Source organism: Ctenocephalides felis, unplaced genomic scaffold, assembly GCF_003426905.1.
Source record: "Ctenocephalides felis isolate EL2017-DRISC unplaced genomic scaffold, ASM342690v1 CF-g0.4_SCAFFOLD_01886, whole genome shotgun sequence".
NCBI classification, from domain to species: Eukaryota; Metazoa; Arthropoda; class Insecta; order Siphonaptera; family Pulicidae; genus Ctenocephalides; species Ctenocephalides felis.
The window spans coordinates 12,838,845-12,860,179 of NW_020538040.1; the positions used below are offsets into that span (position 1 = coordinate 12,838,845).

The 21,335-nt window shown below is 29.9% G+C and overlaps 2 protein-coding genes across 2 annotated transcripts in view; both read right to left on the minus strand.

The window, feature by feature from the left end:
- LOC113374652 (sarcoplasmic calcium-binding protein 1-like) overlaps positions 1-12,953 on the minus strand; it is an 18,207-nt gene extending 5,254 nt beyond the window's left edge. The window contains exons 1-3 of the mRNA XM_026614628.1: positions 12,889-12,953; positions 1,349-1,515; positions 375-455 (exon numbers count right to left, since the gene is read on the minus strand). Coding sequence (XP_026470413.1) covers positions 375-455; positions 1,349-1,515; positions 12,889-12,940 — 300 coding nt within the window. The 5' untranslated portion in view covers positions 12,941-12,953. The remainder of the gene's footprint in view (positions 1-374; positions 456-1,348; positions 1,516-12,888) is intronic.
- Positions 12,954-17,715: 4,762 nt separating this feature from the next.
- The window catches only part of LOC113374653, a 47,559-nt gene continuing 43,939 nt past the window's right edge, over positions 17,716-21,335 (minus strand). The window contains exons 6-11 of the mRNA XM_026614629.1: positions 20,989-21,190; positions 20,072-20,363; positions 19,839-20,001; positions 18,451-18,566; positions 17,982-18,250; positions 17,716-17,852 (exon numbers count right to left, since the gene is read on the minus strand). Coding sequence (XP_026470414.1) covers positions 17,716-17,852; positions 17,982-18,250; positions 18,451-18,566; positions 19,839-20,001; positions 20,072-20,363; positions 20,989-21,190 — 1,179 coding nt within the window. The remainder of the gene's footprint in view (positions 17,853-17,981; positions 18,251-18,450; positions 18,567-19,838; positions 20,002-20,071; positions 20,364-20,988; positions 21,191-21,335) is intronic.

The following is a 21,335-nucleotide window of genomic DNA, read 5'->3' on the forward strand; positions in this document are numbered from 1 at the left end:
GTGACTTTTTTTAAAGAATATTCCATATTTTTCGAGTTTTAATAGCTGTAATTAATTCTTTCTCCAAATTTTTTTTTTCAACAATTTTTTTCAAAAAAATTTTTTTACAAAAAATTTTGTCACCAAATTTTTTTCGAAAGTATAGTTCATGGTTTTTTCCCCCAAAATTTTTTTCACAAAATGATCACCTAATGTTTGTAGGAAATACTTGTAATTCAAATTAATTCCTACAAACATAAGGTGAGCATTTTGGGAAAAAAATTTTTGGGGAAAAAAATTTGGGGAATTGAAAACTCTGAAAATAATATACATTATACATAACAACATAGTTAATTCAAAAGCAATAATAGCAAACAATTATCTGTTATTATTACCTGTGGAAATTCTTCATAATGTTTACCAACACATGTGGCTTGTACTGCTTGTTTGAATTCTTCAACTGTTATAATACCATCCTATAAATAATATTTTTTTTGCATTCTTTAGCAAATGAACTCAAGGTGAACTAATATGCACACCTTTTATATAATCCAAACTAAAATATTTATTCTTATGCATTAGTATAATAGATATCAAGTTCAAGGAAGAATGAATCATCATAAGACATGTTATACAAAAAATTTTAGGAACTATTCTTATAAGGATTATTAACAGAGTTTTTTAACTAGTTATGTTATAAAAATTATTGAAGAAACATTTCTCAACATTGATAAAATTGATATAAATATAATAATTATTAAATATTGGCTATATGTTCTAATAACATTTTTTTGTTAATGTTTTGCATTTCGCAATTCACAAATATTATTGACTGTGCAGGGTGTCTCAGAACTTAACTTAGGGGCAATAGTATTGACCATAACTGTCCTGCAAAAAATTTGAAAAAAATTATCTCACGTTATTTGGAAGTTATGAGCTTTTAAGAGCAACCTAAAGAGTTGTTGAAATTGTGACCAATTTTTGATTATTGTGGTTAATTTTAATTAATTTATCAACAATAACCGAAAAATGATGATATTTTTACCAAAGCCTTAGGTTGTACTCAAAAGCTCATATATTCCAAACAGTGTGATGTAATTTTTTTAGGACTAAGGTTAAGTCAATACTATCATTCCTTCGACTGAACGTTAAGTTCTTGGACACACTAAATATAGATTAAAATCAATTGTTGAATCAATTGTCATATTAAAGTGTCAAATGTAGTTAATCTATGATGATCTTCTTGATAAGATCAACATTCTAATTTTTTTACTGACGTGTATACTAAGGCAAACTACTCATTGACAATTGCCAACTGCCTGTCACTATTATCATTTTTTTCATATTAATGATTAGTATCATTTCTTACTTGGTTGAGATCCGCTATGTCGGCAATTTCTTCCCAAAGACTGAGCATCAGCCTCTGCTCATCCTGCAGGGAGGATAACGAGACCGAACCAAGACCTGCCCTGACCGTTGATCTCAGGGCAGTACACAGAAAATCGTCCCTGTTTAGATATCCGTTGTGGTCCACATCTGAAAAAAGAATAAATAATTTTTATATATTTTTCCTTCTTGATTAAAGACATTCAGCAATTGCAAAAATATTCTTTGAGCTTGTGTGCTAATTGACATCACGTTTAAGGGTCTTCTCTAATTTATCATTGGACCTCTAATATTAGTTATATAGAGCTAATTGGTTGATTTTAAAGTTTTCATTTAGAAATTGTTTTTGTTTAGAAATTGGTATTTTTTAAAATATTCTTGTTGGGACGTTATTCATAATTGGTCGTATACATTTGAGTGTTAATTAGTTCTTGGTCCTAGCGGTGGCGTAATCAGTTCAGACGTGGGCTAGCACAAACCATAGCCAAACCCGACATCTGGCAACTTTGATGGAAAATTTCTACTTGAGGTTAAAGATCTCAAATATAACGTCAAGTAAATATCGCCTCTTGTGGGTATAGTTCATACATAATAAAAATGTTCACAAATACTTTAAGTATAGTGCTGTGTTGCATCCATTTAAAATTTACCTCTAATTATTATTATTCAGAGCTAATTAGTTTATTTAAAGTCTTCTCATTTAAAAATTGGTTATTTTTCAAGAAAAAAAAAAAATTGGGATATGATTTGCAACCTGTTCTATACATTTGAGTGTTCATTAATTCTTGGTCCCAGCGGTAGCGTAATCAGTTCAGAGTGGGCTAGTACCAACTCTTACCAGGTTCGTCGGTTCGATCCCAGTAATAGCCAATCCAACATCAGGTAGCGTTGATGTCAAATTTCCACTTGAGGAATAGATCTTGAATATTACCTCAAGTGAAAATCGTTTCTCGTGGGTATAGCTTCATATACAATAAAAATGTCAACAAAACTTCGAATATAGTAAATTAGTCACAACTGGATTGGACAACTACCGGGTTACCATCCAATCAAAAAATAGTTATATAATCATTAAAATAAATACTGAATGTCATAGTGTGACGTTTATAATTAATAGTATAACAAAAAAAAAATTCTTGAATGGTACCAGTTACTGTTTTTTTGATCAGTGCGTGAACTGTGCAAGTGTTCAGATCGTTGTAGGTGATTTGTTTGTTGATATGGAACAAATATAGTGGATCTTAGTAAATGTTTATACAATTAACTTATAACAATAGGTTATTTATATAATTCATATTTGTTCAAATTAGATGTATTATCTTGAGGTTTGTTTTCGTCTAAAATCTGAATACCAATTATTAAGGAAACTTGAATATAAGTCGAAACGTATGTATTATTAGTAAACAATGTATTATGTATGTGGCTTAACGTTTATCGGAGGCCTTATGTTATATAAGAAAATTATTTATAAACGTTTCAACACTTGATTTAGGTATCATTTGAGCATCATTCAGAAAATCGTAACAGAAGAAAAAAATGTAATTTTTTTGCTAATAATATCATTTTTAATATTACTTTTTTGCTTTGTTTGCTAATAATAGGTTAAGTATAATTAATTTTCCAAAAAATTGTATGTTATAATTTTTATTTCTTTGTCATGTTTTGTTGTTTAATATTAATTAAAATTCATATAAAAGATGTTTTAATTTTTTGTATTTTGTTGCTCCTAATATGCTTTGCTGAGTGATTTATATCATATGTCGAAACTTTTAAATGAAGAATTATTAACATTATTGATGAAATGGCTGCTTTCTATATATCAAATGTGTAAATATAACGCACTTATTATGTTCATAAATATAGGTGCGTTTAAATAACAAATATATTAAATGAAAAGTTCTTATTTTCTACTTTCGAAAAAGTTTGATTATCATATTACATGCACTAAAGGTTCTAGCCATTTTTGTTCAAGCAAATTAAATACTAATAGTTTGCTTTATTTCAACCCGAGCTGTCGAACATCGTGCTAATAGTTCACAGATTTCAAAATATCCATAAATCTTTTTGAACAACATACCCGGTATCGATGCCAAAAGCAATAAATTTTGTGCCGATACAAAAGATATTTAAAATCGTTCCTTGGCCATAGTTTATTTAGGAGGTGTTTGTTCTCTGGCCGACAATTCTAGGCAGTTTGGCATTAGAACGTCAGCGAGCCAACTCCTTCACCATGTTGATTTCTTCTTATTGTGTCTCTATTATTAACTTAACGATTGCAGAGCACAATTACGAATTGTTCGGGAAGTACTGATCTCAAAATATCAATTTATAAATATCAATCCGATAGACTGTAAGTCCGCGACTGGGTCTTTATTTTCGAAACTTTTTTAACTCGAAAATTTTCATTTTTGCTTTTTTTTGCGATTACTTTAACTTACTCTATGGAAAATTAAGAAACATTTTACTTGTATTGACGAAATGAATAGCTGGTAAAAGGCCCAGCGTCTCCGGAGGTCCAATAAAAAAAGTAAAGAAGAATGGCGGTCCGGCGGTCAAAAATGATCATTAGACATTTGTACATCGTATTATCACATATTTTATAAAGATTATAATAATAAGTACAAATTTTGTGTACAATTATATGGGTACCGCTTTGATATTTCGACTCTAAATCAGCTAGATAGCACGATTGCTTTGAAAAAAGTTCAAAATGTTCAGAAAAATTCAAAGGATAAAAAAAAATTTGAAATATAAAAAAAAATCTTATTTAATCTTATTGTATGGTATATTAGTAGAAATATTGTTACTTTGATTTAAATATTGTTATATTTGATAGAGAACATTAAAAAGAAACTTACTTAGTTCGGAGAATTGAATATAAATACTCATTTTCAATGAATTATTGGATTTCTTTTTCGGAGCGTAATACAAACTAGTTGGTTTGGTATTTTGCCTTGATTTTGCCTTGAGGCAAGTTACATGAACTTCCCGATATATTTAAATAATCGCCTAAAAAATAAATTAATTTATGAGTCATTAAATGTATTCCGAGTGGAATACCTCGAAGTATTTTTTAAAAGCAAATTTTCAAAAATTAATAATTTTTATATTTGAGCCAGTTTTTTGTAGGACTTTAATTGTTTAGTATGTTCATAAAGACCAAATACTCTATCGTTATACCAAGTAAATCGTCTAATTTTAATTTTAACAAATGTCAAAAAACTACTCATTTTCTCAAACTTTGATAAATTTTATAAATAAACTACTTGTCGTAAGGCCGTAATATTTTAGTAAGTTCTATAAGACCATGATATATATCGCCAAAAAAGTTCCATAAAAATCGACTTAAATTTTTTTTTCAACAGTTAATTACAAGAAAACGGCTAGGTAGATTTTCACCTAAAACTAATCACTATCATTCCCAAATAATATCTTCCGAACAGTTTTTGATTTTTTAAATCGATTCGGTAGTATGAGCTTAAATGTGGAGGAAACGTTTAACACTTTTTTCCAAATTACAAACGGCTCGGCCGATCGTCGCACAAAACTGAGAAACGATAATCCTCATCGAGATTCATCAAATGGTTTTTAAATTTCTGAAATCGGTTCAGGCGTTTTTGAGCAAACGTTGATGAAAGTTCTAATTTTGACAAATGCCAAAAAGACTATAATACTAATTTTTGCAAACTTTGACGAATTTTTAAAGGTAAACGAGTTGTCGTAGGGCCGTAATATTTTAGTATGATCTAGAAGACTATCTACCGTCAAAAAAATAATAATAATAATCGACGAAAAAAAATTGTTTAACACCTTATTACAAGAAAACGGCCCGGCCGATCTCTACCAAAAACTGAATCTTTCGAACGGTTTTTGAATTTTCAAAATCGATTCAGAATTGCGGGTTACAACGTAGACGAAAAATTATAAAGAAACGGCTTGGCCGATCGTCGCACAAAACTGACAAACAATAGTTCTCATCGAAATACATCGAATGGCTTTTAAATTAAAACACACACATACTTTTTCCAAATTTGGTCTCATTCGATTCAGAATGGCTTGAAACGTCGAGAAAACATAAAATTAGCGAATCGGATTTTTTGATGAAAACATAAATTTCTTCTTTGGGAAGTTAATAACAACAAAGCGATTGAATATAAATTTATACTATAATAAAAACATAGGACTCTATATTTTCAAACTCCAAATATCACTAATGGAGAATATATTTTAAAAATATATATAATTTTGTAAAAAACAATTAAACCTGGTCAATGCTTAGTAACCGTAGTTTTATGTGATCTAGATTGACATGGTATTGTTTTTATGTGACTTTTTTTCCACATAGAATATTAATCCTCATAAAAAATAAAAAAACATTAATCGGTATCAGTTATTTAATCAGTTCAAAGTTCATATACATTTGAAAATAAAGATGTCAGAAAAGAGGGATGCTCACTCCATGGATTATCAAGATCTTTGTGATGGACGTTTCGATGGAAATTTTATTCCACTGAGGGTTGCACCAGATATCATTAGGACTGATGCAAATAAAAATGATCCAAAGAAAAATGAAGAGGAGGATGAGATGGAATTCTGGCGATCTGTAGAAGGATCGCAAATATCTCCTCAGAAAAAGACAACATTGGCTTCTTCTCTTGAAAAAACACATGACCTTGTTGGAGAAACAATTTCTGAAGGAATCGAGAAAATGGTAATTAAACCTAATTTTAATTTAACTAAATCACTCGAGCGGCTCCAGCTCAATGCTCTTAATAGTACCAGAGGGGCTTTTAGAAAAAAAATTGATCAGAATGTTCCGACTGGCGTAAAGAAAGCTATGAGTTTAAAGGATTTAATGGAATCTGCCAAAAAAGGACCTATTAAGTTTGAAAAACTAAATCATCCTTTGGATACCATAGGTGATGTGCAGACTGATTTCAAGACCTTGGATGAATTGACGAGTTCTCACTTGAAAAACCCTGCCATGAGTAAGTTTCTTCTGCCAAATTTCAAATTAAATGAAACCTCAACCAGCAAGCAGAGTGTACCATCAGTACCCGATGACAATGTCTGGAACATCGATTTATCTACAGCATTGATAAAGAAACCAGTGAGAAAACGAAAAGTAAATAATCCAATTTCCAAGCATTTCTACCAGAATTCGCCCTTTTTTAAGCCACAGTTTTGGGACGATCCTAAGACTGTTAACGAAAAGAAAGAATGTTGCATGGATATTTCGCATATTTTGAATGCAGATTTGAAATCCATTAAGAAGAGATATTCAAGTTTTGGAAAAGTGTTGACTAGAAAGTACACCAGCGGTTACAAACCCAAAGTTGTGCACGAATATAAAACCGTGCATAAAATTGAATGTTTTAAGTTCGACACTCCTTCACCTGATGACATTGCGCGCAAGCTTCAGAAGAGATAAGAACTTATTGTTGTATGATTATCAACTTGAATTTATTAATTTGTCAGTTAAGTACAAGATAATGAATATACAAATAAAAAAGATTTTTTTTTCTTTTTTATTATCACATGCTTCATTTATGCAATGCAATTAATGGATAATGTTATGAAATGATATAGGTAGTTAGTAGTAGGTCTAGGTATGGGTTGGGGGTCCAACCAAAATAGGACGTTTATTTTAAGGCGGCTATACTAATTTCAAAATTTTAAAAGCCATTTAATAAAACTAGTTAAATAGGAGAATTGGTTTTGTGCGATAATCGACTGAGTCGTTTTTCTATAATTAGCAAAGAAGTGCAACATTAATCACTTTTTGTTCACTTTTATGGATTTTTCTTTTCAAACTTCTGATTCCATGCTTCCTGGTTCTGTGCTTCGGCTTTTTTCGTTTTTTTTTCAGTTTCCAGTATCAGATTTTGAAAGTCTCCAGAAAGTTTTTGATAGTCTTTCTTAGAGTCAATATCTCTAATTTGTATTGAGCCGATAGATCATCTATCTCATTCAAATTATTTATGTAATATAACTTTAGTGAAATAAGTTGGTAAAATTATAAGGTCGTATATCAATTTGGTATACTTATAAATCACTCATCTCAATTATGTTGCGCGGTATTATTTTTATTGACGAAGTCGATTGTCGATAAGTTTATGCAAATTTTCTTATAGCGAAATAACATTTAGATGTTATTTTTTACTACTCAACTTTTTTTCGCGACGTTTTTAGAAGAAAGACAAATTAGTTGCCTAATGATAAAAGATAGTAGTGATTTAGTCATATGCCAAACATTTATGAATCAATTCATTCCGCTTAATGTCACGTGTTAATTTATGATTATATAAATGAAGTATTATTATTAGTTATAACATACTATTATAGTTAGTGAAATGTTGAACACTATCTGGAGCGTTTTGAAATGTAGTGCTGGCGGCAAGAGGAAAAGATAAAGTGGACAGACAAGATGACAAATGAAGTAGTCGTGAGAAGAGTGGGCGAATAAAGGACTCTACTGATTGTGAGTACAATTCTGAAAAGAAAAGGAAACTGGATGGGTCCATTCTGCAAAAAGAGGTCTAAAATTATTGGAGAGGAAAAGAATGTAGATGGTTGTAGAATGTAGATACTTACTCGAGAAGAGGCCAGGAACTGAAAGGCAAAGCAGAAGACCAGGAAGCATAAAAACAAAAGTTTGGAAAGGAAAATTTATAAACACGAATTTTTAAAAGTGATTAATGGTCATTAAAGGACAGATGAGGTAACAAATGCGCAAACTCTCCTGAGCAAGGTCATCAAAAAGTAAGGAAACTGGATCTGGGCCCATTCTGAAAAAATGGTGCATTCTACACGACGTCGTCGAAGGTAAAATAAAAGGTCTAAAAAGATTGGGAAGAAGAAGAATGCAGATGGTTGACCACTTAAGCGAGAAGCAAAATTATAAAGAACTAAAAGCCGAAGCACAAGACCAAGAATTATGAAAGCAGAAGTTTGGGAAAGGGAAAATTGCGTAAGAGTGATTAATGACAAGGAGCGTAAAGGTAATCATTGATTTGTTTGCTCTCACACCATGGACCTGCCTTCGGCCAGACTACTATTTATCATTATTATTAATAATATCCCTCAAATACATTTTTAAGATTTCCAACGCTTTGAAACCTGATAGTTCACGCATACATAACTAATTAAAACTATGACGTCTAGTTGCTGACTCGTATACAAACTTTGTAGGATCAATATATACATTATATATATCTTATATATAAAATTCTTCTGTAACAATGTAAGTTTCATATTTCCTCCTAAACTATAATTCGGATTTTCATGAATCTTCCTGAAGTTTGTTCGGGAAATTTTTTAGAATGTTTTGATTCATAGAAATATAGTTAAATTGTAGAAATAAATAGAAAAATTACAAAAAACCGCTTATCATTGTTTGCCCTTGAAAATATTTGAAGCTTAGTTTGACATTAAAAACAATTGAGGACTGTCATTTGCCAAACATTTCTATTCACTTATAGGCTAAGGCAATATTAGAATATAATAAATTCATAATTATGAATAAGGAAAATGTAATGTCTACATTATTAATGCCGAAAAGCAGCTGAGATGTGCCAAAAATTAAATTAATATAAGATGCAAATAATATAACATGCATTTGACAAGTGATGCAGTCTGCGCATGCGTCTGACGTGCGCGTGGTTTGCTTTTGCTTGCAATAATTTTGTTTGCGCACTTTGCGAACAGATTCGCCGTACGAATTCGCGCAAAGGAGCGAGCCATAAGTGATTGCGCTCAAACATATTCAATTTGCAGTCGTTTTGCCTTACTATACTAAGTCACAATACAAAAAAATTATTTAGAAGTTTCATTGTGTCAAAAATTCATATGTTTGTCATTGGGTACGGAATATTTACTCAATGGAGCGCTTTGGGTCTGAAATTTTTACTATTTTCCAATTCGTTTGGAATTTTGGAACTAGGTTCATCTTACTCTTCAGAAGTGAAAACAATTTAGACTCCTTTACCACTTCTCGGGTGGATGACATTTCTTTTCAGTGGTGTAATTTTACTTTTTTCAAAATAACGTTGGGTATCGATAAAAGAACTAATTATACGAGAAAAATATTTAATAATGTTTTTCAAAAAAGGAAATACTTTTCAAGTTACTGGCTACTGAATATTTGTTTCTTTTTTGCGTTTTTTTGTTGCTAACACCTTCAAAAATATACATTTTAACGAAAATCATGTAATGAACAGAATTATATCAATTAAAATCTTAATAAATCGTTATTTTATAGTGTTTTAGGAACATTATTAGGCTAGATATGAAAATGGGTTTTTATAGTGCTCAAAATAAGCTTTAAAATGAGTACTTCTGCGTGTAAAATGAGTGAGCTATCATGCAGATAAAGGACGCATGCAATGTTTTTTTTTTTCATTTAAATCAAATACTTTGAGCGCCATATCCACCAAAATTAAAAATAATCGTATTCAATCTAGAATTAACTTGGTTTAAGAGATCTTGATGGATTCTAGAAAATACCACAACTTTAGTACAAATGATTCTCAAAAAACTCATGATTTCATGAAAAAAAAACATTTAAAAAAAACAACCAATTTCTCATCATAATACCTCTGAAAGAATACGTATAAAAGTATATATATAAGAAAATTCGAGGTATTTTTCTGACTAATTATTATTGTTTATTATTTTTTCGTTACACAAATATTGATAGATGTATGATTAATTAAGGAGCTGTCCAACCAGAGGTCTTTCGAGCCCTTTAACCCTTCGCCGTTTTACAATAAGAGAAGTTACGGTAAAATTAATGATAGAGAAAGTTGTAGCTCATTTAATCACCTTTAAAATAGTGTATTACAAGTTCTGATAAAATCAGAATTAAAAGAGTAATAATCCAATTAATGCTGTGGATGGTGACGGAGTGCAAATTGTTAAAAACATTGAAATTAAGATAAAGATTAGCCTATTTCCAAAATATCAAGTAAATTGGAGCACAGTAAAAAAAATTTACAGAGCAATAATTTTGATGATCATGAGTTGAATAGAGCACATGTGAACAGGATTTGACAAATTAATTCACTTCAAATATAAACTTAAGCAATAATGTATATTGATTTATTAGAGAAAAAAATGCAATTTAGATATTAAAATTACTTAAAGCCAGTTAAAATATGGTACAAAATTATAAAAATTATAGGCAACATTATTGAAGCAATTATTTTGGGTAGAAAAATAAAAGGTGATATTGCACCTTTGCCGCGAATGCTATATATTAATTCTTTCTGAATTTGTTGTACTTTTTAAAAGATTTCAATTTTCAACATGAGTATCTTATGCTATGACCATAAATCAAAAAGGCAGACGATCATTTTTAGTGTGATAAATTTGGAAAATCAATGTTTTAGTGGTGAATAAACAAAAAATCATTCATTTATACATCCACATCTACAGGTATGGCTAAAAATACTATATAACCCTTAAATGCAATAAAATAAATTGAGCTATTGGAAATAAATTTGTTCTATAAATCGCAGTGTATAATTTTTAATATACAATTTTATTGAACATTTTTTAATATTTGTTAAATAAATAATTAAAGTGTTAACTGTGGGAATTGAGAACAATCATTTTATTTGAAACAGTTCTACATTCAACATCACTTATATATTGGTGTAAATAGTAATTCAAAAAACAGTAATTATTATTTTTAACTAAGCAGTAAATATTAGTATAAAATATTGAAAAAATGTAGACGTAGGTACAGAACAACGTCTGTCGGGTCAGCTAGTATATATATATATATATATAATACATATGTTACATATTAGCGAATACATGTGTATCACGCAGGTATTTTTCTTGAAACCACCGTAGGATTTTGGCATATGTCCAATGTTAACAAACTTTCTAACTTTACTTTATGACTGTATATATATATATATATATATATATATATATATATATATATATATATATACAGCAAATTTGTCGAAAATAAAAAAACATAAATATTAAAATATATTTATGTTGAACGTTTCGTCATTGAACATACGATGTACATCATCATTTAGCATGAAAAACATGTAAATATAAAAAAGCTAATAGGAAAAACTTAATTAGTGAAGCTACAAACGCATTTTGTAATCTTTGATAATAATAAATCGTAAAAACATGTCACATGATCACATTTTCTGGTTAGAAAATAGAACCATTTTTCCTGCAATTTTTCGAGAAGGAATAAAATTTTTTACATAAAATGTTAATGAAATATTTTTTTAAATAAAGTCAGAAATATTTTTATTAAGAAAATATAATTTTATATACAAATTAAATACAGTAGAACCCCGTTAAAACGATCATACTTGATGTGGGTGACTTAATATTAGGAGGTCATAAATTATTAAAAAAATCAGGCTAGTTATTGTAGAATAAAATGTATATTTTGATAATATAAAAGATTATTAAATTTTTAATAAAATTTATGATTAACAATATTGTTTTATTTATGTATAGCATGATCGTCTTAACGGGGTTCTACCGTTTTTAATATGTATATTAGATTATATTTTCACGCTTAATACGCTACTTTACGCCAGTACTTGCATTTTGAGTCATATAATTCTTATCACGCATAATACGCTTTCTTGTGTATTAATGAACGAGAAGATCAGAAAACACAAAATGCATCAAATTAAAAAATGAAATGTATTATGAAAAACAATGTTGTCTTGATATGGACCTGCATTATATATCTAAAAATTTATTTATTATTAATTATTTTAAATCTATTTGTGACTGTTTTTCCAAGTTAATCTTATATGTGCTAATTCTTCATATTTATTAAAAATTTCTATAAATTTCTACTAACTTTTGTAAACATAAAATTACCAACACGAGTTTATAAAATACTATGAAACTTCTAACAAGAACTGAAAATTCCAGAACTACTATTAATGGGCACAATTAATATTATTAACCCTTTACACTCGCTAATTCTGGCGGCACTCGCTAATCTGGCGGAAAGGGTTAATATCATATATCAGTAGTTTCCAATCTTGTCGTACCGCTCTTTCCCTATGTTTTTTAAATAATACTGGATGCCCTTTAATTCGTCCAATAATCTAATTTTCAACTAATATTATAACTCATTTATCAGGCTAGAAATTAAATAATATAATTTATAATTAATATATAAAATAATTAATATTATTGATACAAAAAAATATATCAAAATATACATAAAATTAATCATTTATCTATTCATTTTTATGTCATTTCAACAATTTGGTTTATGTTTTTGGAAATTGTATTTTGAAATTAACTTCGAAAACGCCTCCCAAGCCCTGAAGGGTTGCGCCCCAAAGGTTGAAAACCACGGTCATATACTATTTTTTGTGTTATATTGTAAGAAGTAATAAGTATTTGTATGAAATAAATGCAAAATTAAACAAATTGCAACTATTTCCTACAACAAATTTTGCCAGAGTAAGTCAGTGTTGTTGCAAATTAATATTAAAATATAAGCTTAAATTAACTTACCATATAAATGATCAATTAAAAATGTAACTCGGTTGTCCCAACTATATGCCATTTTTGTTAAACTTTCTAATATTAAGACACTCGAACTTGAAAATATTTTATATAATTAAATTAAAAAATTAAAAAAAACTCACTTAGTTTTTGAAACCGAAAATATTTTTTTTAATAAAGGATTTATTAGGGGTTTAAGTCGATTCAAATTTTAACTCTGCAATATATAGTGTATGAATATAGTCTCTTACTATTATTTTTAAAATTAATTTAATTTAATAAAATGTGGTTGTGAGGTGTTAATTTTGTTGTACTGCTGGTGTTATTAATGTACTTTATTGTTTATATTTTTATTTATGGAATTAGTGTTCAGTTTGGAATAGTGTTGTTTGAATTTTCGCGGGTGACAATATCGGATCTATTTTGAATACTGAACGCTAAGAATTTGAAATCGTAGCTTTACGGATTTGCCTTCTATCTTTAGATCTGTGATGCATTTATTTCTATTCGACAAACCCACACTAACACATACACCTTGGCTAAATTAACCTAACTATAAGAATTATTTAAAATTGGTATTAAAACGAAAAAAATACGATTGGCTAATTTTATGTCTTCCCAACGTTTCAAGTCATTCTGAATCGTTTGAGATCAAATTTGGTAGAAGTATGTGTGTGTGAGAGAGAGAGAGAGCCGTTTTTTGACCTTTCGTATGTATCTCGATAAGAACTATTGTTATTTAGTTACTTCATTCAATTTCAATAAAATCAATGTGAGTTCCCCATATTTTGATTTGTTGATCACTTGCGTTTCCCATTCAAAATTATTCAGTTTTTTTTATTATTTTTTAGTTAATTATTATATTTTTTATTAGTTAATTATTGATTAAAGATTACAGTTATTTCTTTGCTTAAAAATACTACAAAAATAAATTTTGAAATGGGGTTTCGTTCTATTTTATGTCTAATCGAAAACAGAATCTGAAATACCTGTATGAGCAATAAAAGAGTTGCTTCTAGAAACTAAAATGTATTCATACGGCGTCTTGGCAAATTTTCTGACTAATCGATCACTTTTAAACTACTCGTAATCAATATGATGAAATCGATTCATTGTTTCAGCCAAATCTTTGTTTGATTTTGAACATTATTAATCTAATTGTGATTTTGAACGTTTCGTGAACACAAGCAGAAAGTATTTTGAATCATCATAATTCAAATCGGATGCTTAGTTCTCTCAAAAACTGCAATTTTTTGTACATTTAGCTCGGTATCTCCGAAACCGCTGAATCTGCCTCTGCGAAAAACTAATCAGCATATCTCCCTATCAATAGAAATCGAACCACTCGAATCGGTTGATCCGTGCGCCCGAAAACGTGGACGAAAAATTGTATCCATACATGCATACATGCACACATACATCATTTTTTCTGAGGTATGCCAAAATGTTCAGAAACCTTCAAAACGTGAAAAAAATATAAAAATTTTCGATTTCGATTTTTGGACCATTACAATAACTTACCCTACGGAAAATTAATAAGTACGTTTAAATTAGGAAAAAAAAGGATCCAATAAGAAAAACATGATAAAAAATATGCTAAACAAGCAATAAAAAGTTATAGTTACTTTCGGGTTTATTTATTACATAATACAAATTTGAATGTTGGAGATCGAATGATAATCTGATAGGAGTCTCTGAAAAGTCCAATAACAATCTGATTAGAGCAAAAGCTGATGAGAATCTTGCATGTAAGCCTGCAGAGTTCTAAATAGTTTTATGAAATTAATTATTATTGAATGACTTTTTTTTAAAATTAGTAATGAATTAATACTTATTATCGCAATAAATTATTTTGAATACTTAAAATGAAGTAATCAAAAGCATCAAGATAATCATTCTGGAAAGGTTCTGGAGAAGTCATCAGGCGCATATTTTGATCGTAACTTAATAACTGAACGACATCATCATCCACATGCAGATTTTTATATTGAATTTAAATTTATGGCTACCCAGTGGCTTAGTGGTTAGAGTTGTGATCTTTGAATCAGAGGTTTCGGGTTCAATACCTAATTCTGACAAACTGATATCAAGCAGCAGTGTTCTTACTTGGGAATATAGATAGCAATATGTTCACAAGTAAAAATAGCCCTGCCCGGCATTGCTGCAACATTATAATTTTATCAGTTACAGAAAATATTATGATAAATTTGTCGTCGGGATAGGACGACCGTTTGGGTTGCCATTTACAAGCCACATTGTTTAAAGAAGTCAGCAAATCATTTCATAGGACTTGTTAAGTTCTGTAGGTGTTAAAATATATGAATATAACAAAAATAATTTTGATTGAATTTTTGTACTAACGAGTCTTCTTGATATTGTTAAAGATTTTATATTCTTTAATTTATGATCATAAAAAAATATTTTTGGTGTTTTGTTTTGAACAGAAATGAAAACTAAATATATTCTATGAGCTGGTGTGATGTGACTCTCTAACCAAGTGTTAATAGAAGACAACCCAGTGGTTGACAATTTTCTTTTGAAATTTTTAATACATTTTTGTGTTTTACGGATGTGATACATATTGCAGTAATGCATGGAGAAAGCTATTACATGTTATTATATTTTAAATCTATAATCTCAGGTGAAAATATGTCACCCTACTGCTTGATATCAAGCTAGCCGAGGTTCGTATCAAATCCGGAGCCAGTAATATAGTTACCATAACTAACTACCTTACCTTTTCTTATTTTGTAATTATTATACAGTGGTACCTCGCCTTACGAGCGACTCGTCATACGAGTCATACGTTTGCTTCCTTATACGAGCCAAATTTGTGATGACCCTGTAAACACAAACTTTAGTTTTTCAGTTCTTATAAAATATAATCTGATATTTATATAGAAAATAATAACAATATTTAATAATATAATCGGTTTTATTTATGTTCTGTCACCGTACAAACAATTTACATACAAGTTTCTATTAAGTTTAACTTTATATATATATATATATATATATATATATATATATATATAAAGCTAAGTATATACATAAAAAATATGAAATTAAAATTCCTAATATTGTTTAATATACACATATACAAAATAAAATTTAACATACTGAAGAAAAAAACAAGTTGATTGCACAAGTTACTTTTCATGCTGATTTTGTAAAATATTAAACTCAAAAAATTGATTCGTAAAAATAATATACAAATATTCATATTTTACATTACTTGAGCAAATTCGTATTAAAGGATAAATTACCTAAATCAGCAATTGAAACTTAAACTATGGATAAAGGAACTAAAAATTTTATTTAAGGTTATTGCTTCATATTTACTTTGTAAACATGAATATTTCTAATAATAATAACAAAAAAATATAAAATAAATTATAGTCCTTGTACATTTTTTGTAATATAAAAGTGAGCACTTGGAGGATTTTGAGTTTCCAAGACTTAAGTTTAATTTACAAATAAAATATATTTATTCCATTTCTACAAATTATTGCTCCTTTAAAACACTTCAAAAGTTGTTTATAGCTTTTTATTTCCGAAGCTTTTTTATGATCTCAGAAAATGCACAAAGAACTCAGAAATCTCAATCAGTTATTTATAAATTGTAAGCATATTTCAATATTTAATTTTAATTATAATAATTTCAATATAAACACAAAAATATAGTGACTTGAGTTAATATTAGACTTAAGAATAATATAATATTATAATAATATAAAATATAATATGTATTATATGATATGACTTAAAGTATGAGTAGGTATTAACAAAATAATTATTTAAAGTTGAATGGAAATTTTTGTTGCAATGTTTATAATATATGTATACATATTAGGGTGGTTTTTAATATGGTTATTTTTGAATGTTGTTGCTCTCAAGGGCTCAAATGCTTCCAAATAAATAAAAAAAAATGTTCGAAAGTTTTTGATTTTAATATTTACTTTAAGATAGTCCGCACTCCAACCAAAGTTTCTTATAGAAATACCATGGGTAAAATTCCATTTGTTTTTTAGAATTTTATAACTTAACGACAAGGGAGTCAAAATTTTGAGAACAACATTGTATTTGCTTATTTTGATAAATCAAAAAATTATAACAAACTTTGATATATTTTTTAAAATAAGTATTTACTTAGAAAGAAACTTTGGTTAGAGTGCGGACTATCTTAAAGTCAATATTAAGAGCTAAAACTTTCAGAGAATATTTTTTTATCAATTTGGAAGCATTAGAGTACCTGGGGAGCAGGGAAATACGAAAACATCTATATTAAGGACCACCCTCATATATATATATATATATATATATATATATATATATTGCACTCAATTTTTCGATTTTTTTTTATTATGTGACGAAAAGGTTTGTTTCAACTTATGTAACCGTCATATATTTGCATTTATTTCTTCATGTACACGAAATTGTGGTTGGAACTATTTAATTTTGTGTGCATGAGATAAAATTTGCGCAGAACAATTAAAAATTAATTTTAAAATACTACAAATTACTGCATTATTTATAAGTACTACGTATAAAATATTTGACGGTTTGCAACTGTTTCAAATAAGTTTTTCTATCAGTTGGTACAAATCTTTTGAAAACTTTCTTCTTGAGTTTGTTCCGAAATTAGCATAATTTTTGACATATACGGTTTAATTAAAAAAATAATCTAAAATTATATATCTTTACACTAGCAAACGACTATCGGCCGCCCTTGCACTAACCTCAAAACAATCATTTACTTTTCTCCTAATAATTTGATTGTCGTTGTTGTTTTTTTTTCTAATTTAGATACGTTTTTGATTTGTAAATATTTTTGAATCAATCCCACTCTCCAATATAAAGTCCACTACGTGCATTGTGTGTTTCTCTTTGCATTAAATAACCTCTATTTGGCAAAGGCAGTCTGCCGTATATGTGATGGTATGGAGATTCTGACGTCATTATGCTTTCTGAATCTGAAATCCAATGTTAAATATTTAGTTAAAACGATTCCAAAAGCCTTTATTCTAATGTTTGCATCATTTCCAAAAATTCGAAATAAATTATCATTTACCTCTATTACTGATTTGATACAAAATACTGACCTATCCCGCTCTCGTAGCTCCTGGCGTGCCACACGGGTGGGTATTGTTGATGGTGGTAGCCCATGTGGCCACTTGGCCCTCCCATTCCGGCCATGGAGTAACGTTTGTTGTTATTGTTGCTGAGGCCGTTGCTAGGACCGTGTTTGCCGGTTGCTACTTGTTGTTGTTTTGAACTTTGTTTTGTGGATTTGACGAAGTTCGGGACCCTGGCGCGAAGACCGCAGTAGTAGGGGTCATCTGGAAGTAAATGTTGGTAAATTACAATCTGTCTATATTACGAGGATATTTCGTAATTTTTTGTTGGCATGTGGTGTTTGGCTTATATTTGGCAGGCAACTCAGTAGTTGTCCTAGCCAATTGTGACTAATCACTTACACTTAATAGTATTTTTTTAATTTTGCATGATATTAGGTGTAGTCTCACTATTTTTTTAACTTGTGTATTATATATTTAATTATTGTGACATAACATTTTGTTCATCTTACCGTATTTTTTATTATTTTTGCCTTTGTCAGTATTGTGTGATCCTCTGGATACTGGATATGGTTGTATTCTAACGTCTTCTTCGATATCATCGTAATCGGGCTGCAAATTACAAATTAGTTCAAAATTAATATATATTTCTACCCAATCTGTACCTTAAACTAAGCTGGTGGTCATCAATGTGTCACTTCTGATGTGAAAAATTTCAAATATTTAGGGTTAGTGTGAAGTTTATAGAAGTTTTAAACACATCCTTCTGAGTCACTTTCGTACAGCATTCTAGTCACAAACAGTCGAATAACAATGTCACCACAAGAGCAACTTTTTGTTGCCACTTCTGATAGCATACACATGAGGTCAAAGTAAAGATATATTCTGACGTTTGTGTAATGTTAAAGTTAAATTTTATAAGTTAACTAGCAAAACCGCCGAACTCCGTTTTGCCACCAGATGGTTTTGTGAGAAAGATGAAGAAATTTATTGTTTGTTTTGTATTTGAATTGGAAAAATTTGATTTTATTACACAACAGTAATGAATTTATTTCGATTATAAAAATGAAGTGTTTTTTTAGTTGAACTTCTCTAAATAAAAGTGAATCCGCAAATTATCCGTTTCATTGAAGTGCTCTTTGGTAAACCACATTTTTGGTTTTTGGTCTGACGTTAACACAAACAAAGCGCATGGTTTCCGAACTCGTGAATAGGCAACGTATAACTGCCCATGGAAAAACAATGATTTTCTAAATAATCTATTTGAAATTTATCCCGCAAACACTAAGCGATTGGCTTTGCGACTTGTTATTGCGAACGCAAGGCGAACTGGAAATTACAATCGTTAGAAGTCAAACGGAAGACCAGTCGGAATCATTGGTATGTCACCAAATCGGCAGCAATTTTTGATTGAATTGTGAAATTCAGCGCGTGTACATCATTATTCTTTGCGGCAAGAATTGCTTTGACTTAACCAAGCATAATTCTGATAATTCTCACTAATGTTATTACTCGAATTTTTAATTACGGTGCGTAAAGTTTCAGCAATTTGCATTAAGGCACGATTGTGGCTAGCAACTTAAAATAATTATTTTATCCGAGATTTGGCTTCTAGATTAAAAAATGCATGTATTTAAAGCATCAACTTTGCACTACCTATTTTTTGTTGACAAAATATTTCTAAATGCGATGATGCAAAAGTGTATTATCATCAACTAGACTCGTATTATTTTATTATTAACAGTTAATTAGCGAAATCTAAAGCCAGTATTTTAGGACATTTAAGAGAAATAACAAGCATTTCAAATAATAGAAGGGTATGGTCAGTATATGAAAAATTGACTAATTAAACAAGTTCTGGTACATTATATTTCTCTTATTTACCTTGGGTATGTCTCTTTCTGGTAACGATTCTCCATCCCGTTTTCTTTCCCGTGGTGGCAACTCTGGAGGCCTGTCTCTGGCTCCTCCAGAAATACCATTTCCTCCACGTCTTTGTGCCAAAAGCAATTCGCGCGTGCTTGCCACGTATCCAGAGGAGTATGTGCTGAAATATAATATGAATTCATAGCAAATATATCTTTTATAAGATGCAACATTTTTTCTCCAATCCTCACCTCGATCCTGCATAACCATTTGACGACGTCTGCCTCATCATAACGGGCGGCGCACCACTGCCGTTACCACCTCCTTGTGAACTTCCTCCGGAACTGGATCCGTTGTCGTTGCCAGATCGTGGTGACATCTGTCCGTGATGGTTTGAAACGCCGTTTCCGTTATGGTTGTTGTTGTTGCTGTTGTTTACTCCGCCTGCTGTCAGATGACTGTAGGGATCCTCGTCTGGTGCAGGAATACGAGGCCGGGTGCGGATGTCCAGGTGCATTGCTGGTTCTGCTTGGGGCGAGGAAACTGGGAAAGAAATAGATTGCCAATTATTTAGTATACTGCTTGAAGAGATTGATTAAAACATGTCTTAAACAGATAAGTTCTTGGCTTGTTGTACTTTAAATTATTAAATTCTACTACATCTTGCGATACTTCATTGAAATTTGAAAGGGGATATGTTTTAACAAAAAAAAAAACACTTTAGAACTAAAATGTTTTCAATGGTTATTTTGCATCAACTATTGTCATCGTGGTGTCTTTACCGGGTTAAGTTACCGGATCAAAATTTTGCAATCCAGTTTTTGGGCTACCGTACTATCAACACAACTTCTTCATACATATCAATAAAGATATGTAGATTCTTTATAGTTTGAGCAATTGTCGTTTTTTTGTTAGTGAAACAATAAAATATGACGAAGTTGGTCGTTGGTTTTTATATTCAAAAATATACCAGCTGAGAAGTATAGTATAGAAAGAATGAAGTATAGAATGAATTAAGACTTCTCGCTGGCAAATCTTGCTACTATGCTCATAACTTGATAATAATGATGTCTAAGAAATTTTGTCGCGAATAATATTAAACTAATTCTTCTATCAGATAATAAAGAAATTTCTTCCCAAATAATATATTATAAATTACTACCCTTACCCATTGGTAACTTTGTCTTCAACATATCCATAGCGACCACATTGACCACCAGGACCCATAATGGTGTTGCCAATTGGTCTGGTGGCGGTGCCAAAACGAATGCCAATGTGCTAAGGCACGCTGTCTCCAATCTACGTCTGTCAGGATAGGACCTCCTCAATTCTCTGGAGACGCTTTGCTCAAAACGTTTCATATCGAACAGCTAAATAAAAATCAGATCATAATTATTGAACAAATTAAACAATATTGTCTTAAGAATAATCTATAGTTATACCTTTACAATCTTGTCAGGTTCCAAAGGTATTGCAGCTGGTTCAGCTTCTGAACCGTTTGAACCGACAGGATTT